Genomic DNA, 9,807 nt, shown 5'->3' with positions numbered 1-9,807 from the left:
ACTGTGAGGCATATGCTTTGTACAGGGAATATGAGATACAAAAAAGGATTGCCGAGTCGAACGGAAGAAACTGAAGAGAGAAAACGGAAGAGAAGACCATAAAATAAATTATTCCACATCATGCATGCTATAAATAATTAAAAAAAATACGTAGCGCATACAATAGTTATCAGTTGTGTGCTTAAAACTTATGAACAAGGTTTGTGTGCATTTTTGCACTTAATGATTAAACATTATTTTAAGTTTGTTTGGTTTTTTTTTTCTGAGATTCAGAAGAATCTAAACATAGAAATTGTCATATTGATGTTTATAATCGCTTGAAAACACTATTACAAATTTACAATACATTAATTTAAAAAATTCATGCAAGTGCTCACATATATTCTTACATTAAAAAAATGCTGACAATTTTTTTTCTGAATAAGGAAAAAAAAAGACGCATGATAACTTACGGTAGTTACTTTAAAAGTCGCATCATCAAGCAAGGATATGTCGCAAATCGCATATTGTTTCAAACTGCATGCGAGATGACAAGTGCTGGTGTAGTATGAATCAGATTCTCTAAAACGATTGGATAACTTGGATATCAGCTTTAATTATATTTGCATATCCAGTGCTTCTACCTTGCATGTTGACATACTTTTTTTTGCATGTAAATACCTATGCATCTGCATGGTCATATTTATAGCCAAATAAGAAAGCTCTGTTTAAAGTTTTGAACAATTAAATGCACGAATGCTAGAAATCAGTATGTCTATAAATAGTGTAGATTTCCTATTCAAAGAGTAGACTCCCGGTCGATGCTTACTATAACTTGGCAAGGCTTGAGGGTTTGAACCCAGGGTATGTTAGATATTTTTTTCTTAAAAAATAATGTAATCGTATGATATTTTTAACAATTGATTAGAACTGCTTGTGTTTGTGTTGTAGGTGTTATATGATGTAATTACAAGAATGAAAGTTGGGTTTTTCCATAATATGGATTTCAAGAATGGAAGCATCGTGTTATTCGTCTCTTTGTTCGGAAGTGCAGTCATACAAGCTCAACAAAACTTTCAACCTGTGGAATCCTGTCCAATGACCAAAACAGAATGGCATAATCGACAAGTTATTAAAAACTGCACAAATCCACCCGATTATCTCTGTGCTGCAATAGAATCAAAGGAAGGTCAGTTTGGAGAAATCTGTACAAATTCTGCTTTGACTCTACCTGGATACTGTCCTATTCTTAATGCTGTGTCACACAATCTCGACTTCAAGAATTGCACTTTCATAAATAAGGATTGTCCAAAGGAATCGTACAGATCGGATGAAATTTACATCTATTCATTTTGTTTCTCGATATTTAGCCGTAATCAGTCAATCGAAAATTCTGATTACAACAAACTTAATGAGACGCAAAAAATTGTGATAGTTATTATATGCATTTTTGGTGGTGCAGCACTACTAGCAGTTATCATATTTCTCTTAATTAAAAGAAAGAAAAAATGTATAAACAATAGAAAACGTTCGGAGGCAAATCGATTACGAAACGAAAGCATCGACAGAATTATGGGAATAGCTCTCCAAGACATAGAACTTTCAACACTTAAAAGCGAAGATAAAAAAGGTGGTCAATAGGGATTCCAATGGTTTCTCTAAAATAATTAACAATCTTGCAATGTCTATGTAAAAAAATATTGAAGTCACAAAGATAGTTATGCACTGGAATAAAACTAACCAAAGAAAGATTCTATTGTTATCCAATTCACTGCTGTTAATACCGTATAATTCCTATTAACCGCCCCGGGCGCTTAGAAAATTGCGGAAAGGGGGCGGTTATTTTGATATTTTTGCTAAAATTTTGAATGTCATTAGGTCGTTCTAAAAATATTTTACTTTCAAGAATATTTTATGCATGAGTTACCTAATAACAAAGTTTCATTGTTATTCTTGAGAAGAAGATTTTTAAAGAATTTTCCTAAATATTTCCATGTAAAACTTTGAACGGCCATAGTGGCCCCGCCCCACCCCCACTGGTCAAGATTTGAATAAACTTGAATCTACACTACCTGAGGATTTTTCCATATTTTTCATCTTTCCTGGCACAGTGGTTCTTGAGAAGAAGATTTTTAAAACATGCCACCAAATTTTCACTAATTCCCAATTATCTCCCCTTGAATGAGGGCGTGGCCCTTCATTTTAAAAACTTGAATCTTCTTCACCTGAGGATGCTTTGTGGCAATTTTGTTTGAAATTGGCCCAGCGGTTCTTGAGAAGAAAAGTTTACAGACAGACAGACGGATGGACGCCGGACAAAATGTGATTAGAAAAGCTCACTTGAGCCTTCGGCTCAGGTGAGCTAAAAATGAATCTACACTACCCAAGAATGTTTTCACATAGGTTTCAATTTTATAGCCCGGTAGTTCTTGAGAAAATTTTTATATCTACGGGTCAGAGACCAAAAGAGGTTATGCGATAGTGCATTGTCCATCGTCCGCCCGTCTGTCTGTAAACAATTTTTCAAAATGCAACTCCTCCTACAGATTTGAGCTGATTTGAATATAACTTGGGACACAAGTAGACTACACTAAGATACATGTATACAGGTGTCTCATTATATCGCGGTACTTAAAACTTTTGCATAAAAAAGTGTAATTCGATTTTTTAAATTTAACTTTCATCAAATGATATTCATAAACCAAACTATGGCCTAACCTTTTAGTATCAATTTATTTCCCAAGCTTGCATCGTTTATTTTCTAGTCTATTTTTAAAACAGGAAGTCTTATTTACCTCCAAAATCGGAGAGTCTCATAGTATCGCGGTATGGGAAAACAAGAAAACATGGGTTTGACATGGACTTCAATTCTTATTTTTTATTTTACTATGTAATTCTACATTAGAAAATAAACAGTTATACGACCTAAAGACTTTCAAAACATGAACTTTATATGGATTTTACTAGATTATAATCTCAGTGGGCTAAAAATAATAAAAACGGGGATAGATTTCTGTTTTATTTGAATAATTTTTTTCTGACGCATGTTCCATACTTTTTAATCATCATAAAAATTTACATTCAGATTACAGACTAATAGTTTATTCAACAAAAAGCAAATGAGCTACGTATAAGATTTTTTTAATGTACCGCGATACAATGAAACCCGCGATATTATGAGAATCGAATATATATACATTTTTGATTTTGAGAGAAAAAAATTCTGTGAAATACTTTCAAAACGCAACTCCTCGTACAGTTTTGATCTGATTTCAGTACTAGTATTATTTGGCACACAAGTAGACTATAGTAAAATAAAAGATTCTGTCTAGCGTTCTTGGATTTGATGAACGGTGTTGCTATGATTACTAGTATTTGAAATGAAAATGATTTGAAAAGCTTTCAAAACGCTAGTTCTACTATAGTGTGTGCTTTGATTTCAATCTAACTCGGCACAAATATAAGCTGCAAGAAAAATACATAATTCTAATTTCCGGTTTTTGATTTTAATGAATGGTGTTGCCGTGATTACTTAAAATAGAAATTTCTATAAAATACTTTAAAACGCCAGTTCTTTGGTTTTTATCTGATGTTAGTATAACTTATAAGTATAACAGTACATTACATGTAGTTACTCTTCCTACAGTTTGGGCTGATCTAAATTTAACTAGGCATGCAAATAGACTATGTTGTACACGGAGACATGCAATTGTCTTTATCGTTTTCTGATTTAGACGATTTTTGTTGCAGTATATTGCAGTGCTCAACGCATGGAAGCTGACGGTGAGATCATTCTTCGTTTCTCTTGCCCTCTTAGGTTCTTTTACCCACTCTATCGCCTTCATACGGTGGTGTCCTTAAGACAGTAATGCAAATGAAAAAAAATGTCTCAGTACGTATGTCCTACAAACGACAGTTTTTGTAAAATCTAAGAATTTAAATAATACAAGTAAGTCACAAAGCGAGTAAGTGATAAAAAAACAACTGAATTATTTAGTTCATATCTTTGAAAAGGACAAAAACAAAAGAAAAAAAGGACGCAAGAAGGTAGTAGTCAATTGCAATATATATTTTTTGAAAAAAAACAAAAAACATTCATTTCTACAGTATTCATGGTATTAGGAGAGTCAAAAATCATAGCATATTTTGAAGGACTGTCTCAGTACGTATGTCCTACAAACGACAGTTTTTGTAAAATCTAAGAATTTAAATAATACAAGTAAGTCCCAAACGCAGAATCCTATCTTGATATTATCAAAATGAAAGATAATATTTCCTTGTTTAATATATGTTCGTCACTTTTGTGACTTTTTTAAAAATCATGCTGGATCTCTAACATTAGATGGTATAAAGGCAGCAAATGAATCTACCTTGGCTTGTATTTGACATTGACATTTTGATATTCGAAAATTCTTGAACATTCATTAGAATCGTGAACACAGCTAGTCAGAATAAAACTTTGTGGATGCGAATTATATTATAGTATATAAATTTCAAATTTTAAATGAATATGGAAGGGATTCAAAATGGTCTTTCCTACTGTGCTGTTTTTATTTACTTACATTCTGAAATTAATATACCTCATTAAATTACATAGATATCCCTTATATATTCTTTTCACTAACAAATCTCTCAGAAATAGGGACCATTTCGCAAAGAGAGTTGTCTCTTTCCTTTAGAGGGATATCTTTTACTTAGATACCTCTTTACTTAGAGTGACAATTCTTTCTCTTTGGGAGATATCTCTTTCGCTTATAGAGATATAGTATCTCTAAATACATTAAAGCATCAAATTTCTGGGAGATATCTCTTTCGTTTATAGGAAATAGTATCTCTAAATACATTAAAGCATCAAATTTCTGTACTCAAACCATGCATCCCAACCACCAGGATAAATGTAATAATCTTTTTTATTAAATAAGAAATAGTCCATAGAAAGAATACTGAAAACAAAACAAGAGGCTCATAGTCCACATCGCTCACCTGAGTAACTTTGGTGATTCAGTTCTTTACCTATATTTTCTATATAAAACTTAGATTCCCTATTGTGGTCCCGCCCTACCCCCGGGGGCCATGATATTAACAATTTAGAATCTACACTACCCCGGGAGGCTTCCACATAAGTGTCAGATTTTATGGCCCAGTGGTTCTTGAGAAGAAGATTTTTAAAGATTTTTCCTATATATTTCTATGTAAAACCTGGATTCCCTATTGTGGTCCCGCCCTACCCCCGGGGGTCATGATTTTTACAATTTAGAATCTACACTATCCCAGGATGATTCCATATAAGTTTCAGCTTTTCTGGTCCACTGGTTCTAGAGAAGATTTTTAATGACCCCACACTATTTTTGTCTTTTCTTGATTATCTCCCTTTGGAACGGGACTTTGTCCTTCATTTTTAAAATCTAAACTTCCCATCACCCAAGGATGCGTTGTACCGAATTTGGTTAAAATTGACTCAGTGGTTCTTGAGAAGAGTTTGAAAATATGAAAAGTTTACAGACGGATGGACAGACGGACTACGGACAAAATGTGATCAGAAAAGCTCACTTGAGTCTTTGGCTCAGGTGAGCTAAAAAAGTTTAATAACAAAATAAAGCAGCTTCAGAATAAGATTCAGAATTATCATTGTTTATATAAATATATTTCTAAGGGAGCAGACGAAAGCTAACAGGTTAATATATAGTATATAATATAGTATATAATAGTAATAATATATAATAGTATATAGTAATAATATATAATAATAATAATAATATAGTAATAGTATATAATAGTATATATAATAGTAATAAGTATATAATAATAATAATAATAATATTAGTATATAATAGGTTAATAACAAGTTAAATATGGGGATTGTTTTACTAAATGCATCTGAAAATCGTGTTAAACTTTTAAAAATAAGATAACATTTAATGGGGCCGCAAATAGTCAAAACATTTCTCTATTAGAGATGGTTAACCGTTTGTTAAAATACACAGCAATAAATAACACACAAAAAAAGAAAACAGCTGCTTAGTCTAACATATCAACGGACACGGGGCATATTTCAGTGTGATTTTCAACGTATCAACAAGTTTTCTTGATTTCTTGTACACAATCCTCTTCTATGCTATTGATGGTTCTCTTTGTAAAAATGTTTTCTACTTCTTTGCTGTAAAATTTCTCATCTTTATCGTGCCAGTTCTCTGATATGTCGATACTGTTCTTAACTATGCCGTCGCAGTCTTCTGATGTTTCAGAACAGCTATCTTTTTTGAAGAAGTAAGTCTCATTTTCATCATGCCAATTCTCTTTTAGAAATATGTCACACAAGCCCTCGGGATAATCAAATTTTTCAAACACATTCAATGATGATTCCTCTGTTTCCCTGTTTATTTCATTCACATCCGTTAATTTCTGTGATAGTTCTGATTCCATAATTTCCTTTCGATATTTTTCGTTCTCGTTTTGTTTTTTCTTCCATATACACCATATGCATATTATTATTATCATTATGGTTATTAGTCCTACAGAACTAACAACAATGACAATCGGCATCGTTACATTATTCCCCTGATCTGGAACTGCAGTTGAACTTCGGAATTTGTTGAATCGACTCGGGTGACTAGATATTGAGAAACAAACTGGATGCCTGTAGACTTCGTCTGATCTATATGCTTTTTGTGGACATTCTTTATGAGTAGTGCAACTCTTGAAGTCAAGATTGTGGGATAAAGCATTAAGTACAGGACAGTCTCCTGCAAACGTCAAAGCAGGAAGAGCACATATTTCTCCAAACTTTTCTGTTGATTCTATGGCTGCACAGTGATAATGAAGTGGATCCTCACAGTTCTTGTTTTGTTGTCTGGTTTCCCATTCTATTTTGTTCTGGGGACAGGAATCCACACGTAGAAAGTTTTGTTGAGCATGTATAAATACACTTCTAATCCAAGTGACCATTAAAACGATTCCCCATTTTGAAATCATTATCTCATAAATTTTTATGCCTTACCTGAAAAAACCTATTTAGTGTACTTTCGTTTCCCAAAGATAGATACATGTACATGAATTAACACGTACTGAATATTTAAAATACATAGATCTAGGTATGTTTACAAAGTAGTAAATCAAATAGATCTTTTCTGATTATTTCTTTATTACTAACCATATTAATTAAATATGTCACAAAGCGAGTAAGTGATAAAAAAAACAACTGAATTATTTAGTTCATATCTTTGAAAAAGACAAAAACAAAAGAAAAAAAGGACGCAAGAAGGTAGTAGTCAATTGCAATATATATTTTTTGAAAAAAAAAAAATTCATTTCTACAGTATTCATGGTATTAGGAGAGTCAAAAATCATAGCATATTTTGAAGGACTTGACACAGATAATACACATGTGAAATATGAAAGCCCTATCTTTTTGAATTTCTATTCAAAATGTATGACCAAGGTTTAAGTTTTTTGATAGGTAGACTGACAGACAGATAGACTGACAAACAGAGGAATAAGAAAGTGCTAAAGCGGGGGACGAAGGTTTAAGTTTTTGATAGGTAGACTGACAGACAGATAGACTGACAAACAGACGAATAAGAAAGTGCGAAAGCGGGGGACGAAAAACAAATAGCTTTGCAAGTGGTGTAACAAAACAATGAAAAATCGTCAATAACCATGCATACTAAGACAATTAAAGGAATAAAATATACATTTATATTTATTTTATAATTTATCTAGGTTTGAGAGCAGCATGCGTTTTTTTTTCGAATACAAGAACCAAACTGAGCCCTTAGTCCAAAAGAAAATAGTTTGGTTCGAAATTTCCTCAAAATGCGCATTTTTCCTGAAAACTTCTAGTATGTCGATAGCTGCAGAACTGTAGCTCTCTGTTTGAGAAAATTCGGAGCAGAGTGCTATGGATCCATGCGTTGTAAAAACCTTCGATTTACGCCACCGATTATATTTCTGCAGCTAAGATTTACACAGGAGACAAGACAATAATTTTAAAATGTACATGTTTAGCGAATTAAATTCACAGGTCCCCAGGACTTCGCTACAACCGAGTTTTACTGTATAATTAAAAGAAAAATACAACAAACTTTGTCAGATTTTAATTTGTAAGTAGGTAAGTAAATTTTATTTATAGTCGGACTATATACATAAAAAAAACACGAGCTTTAAAGCTCTTTTACCGACTAGTAACATAGAAACACATTTAGCATAAATTAAATATATACATACATGTATTTACATATATAAGAGGAAAGTTTATATACCGTAGTACATTGCTTTTAACTTTCACTAAGATAGAAGTACATAAAAACACAAAAAGTAACAAAAGACACCGATAAACACATATAAAAAAGATATATCATAGCGATGGTTAAAGGTTTTTTCCTTCAAAAATGGGTCCAACTCCAAGGTCAACATGTTTTTCTTTTCCTATATGAAGCAAACTTATCCAAAAACTTCTGCATGACAAGAAACAAATTCTTGCAGTGGCCTTCTACTCGAGATTCAGATACAGATATATCGACGACATTTCATTAATTAAAAATGTTAATTCCATTCATATGTCGACTTGATTTGTCACCATGAACTTAAAATTAAAGACACATCTGTCTCATCTCGGTTATATTTTACCGACTATGAAGATAAAGTCAACTAACAATTAAATTGTATAGAAACAAGAAGACCAGCTTTTTCTTCGTCAACTCTCCTTATTTTTATAAGTAATAATATTCTGCTATCACCTGAATTTGGTGTCAATATCTTTTATAACTTACTGTAAATCACTTTTTATTCGCGAGAACTTTATTTTCCCGTGATTACGCGAGACGGTATGCTCGCTAAAATGTCATTCTCGCGTAAATTAGAATTCCTTAAGGTTATATATAGCAATGATGACAATTCGTGAAAATTTTGTCTCGCTAATAAAAAATCAATGACTATCTCGCGAAAATAAGGTGTCGCGAAAATTAAGTGATCTACAGTATACGATACTCAAAAGCATTATCTGAGTACGGCCAATTCGTTAAACGAGGCAGGCCACTGGTCTTGATGTTCCAGGGATTTCAAAAGTCTGTTTTTAAGGAAACTCAAGAATACAATGACTTTTTTTAGCAAAATTAAGTCATCAATGGGTCGCATTTGTTCGGCGTATTTCGTACCAATTATTTGTTAGATCTTTTTTTGTTTTGGCTTTTATTCTAAATTTGGCTATGGAATATTTCGTGTACCTAAACAATTCAAAGGGTTCACGACGTGTGTAACCAATTGGAAGGAGATTATTGCTCCTCCTAGCCACCTTATCCCACCAAAGATAAGGATCCATGTCTTATGTCTTTTTTCACAGAATGTAGGGTCACTTCGTTGTTTGCACCCTTTTCATTCGTTCTATTTGAGGTAAACTCTTATTCTACTGCTTACTTGATCAGCGACCCATAATCTGTCTTTGTTATCTATGCAGACTCTATGTGGCCAAACCAGTTCATGTCTCTTTGTAAGTACAGCTGTAGATATCTCAGGAAATATCCATCTTTGTCAATGATGTGAATGGTGGCGTTCTCTCGATCTGCTATTAGGATATGTCCAAGACTATCGGTTGCAAGATCACATGGAAAAAAACTTCCAAAATGTGTTCAGCCAAGAGTAACCACCCTCGTAAACGAATCTCTCCTCGTTATTTCTGTGTACGACAATTTTTTTTGGGAATTGACTTCGGAGATGCAAAAATCATTGTTCATATTCAAACAGAACGCAAAATGGTTCATTTATGTGTGTTGATGAGTAATTTCCCGCCTTACGTTCCCTCTTTTGAAATAATTTACAATTTTCCCGCCACAA

At 32.9% G+C, this 9,807-nt stretch overlaps 1 protein-coding gene across 1 annotated transcript; it reads right to left on the bottom strand.

The window, feature by feature from the left end:
- Positions 1–5,819: 5,819 nt before the first annotated feature.
- LOC134247274 (uncharacterized) lies at positions 5,820–6,979 on the bottom strand. The gene has a single exon (XM_062729641.1). The coding sequence runs from the start codon at positions 6,949–6,951 to the stop codon at positions 6,052–6,054; it is 900 nt and encodes a 299-aa protein (XP_062585625.1). The 5' UTR covers positions 6,952–6,979; the 3' UTR covers positions 5,820–6,051.
- Between the last annotated feature and the right edge of the window lie 2,828 nt (positions 6,980–9,807).

Source organism: Saccostrea cucullata, unplaced genomic scaffold (assembly GCF_032062105.1).
Source record: "Saccostrea cucullata isolate Sc308-1 unplaced genomic scaffold, CSIRO_AGI_Scuc_v1 ctg801, whole genome shotgun sequence".
Lineage (NCBI taxonomy): Eukaryota > Metazoa > Mollusca > Bivalvia > Ostreida > Ostreidae > Saccostrea > Saccostrea cuccullata.
This window is presented reverse-complemented; position numbering and strand designations above follow the sequence as displayed.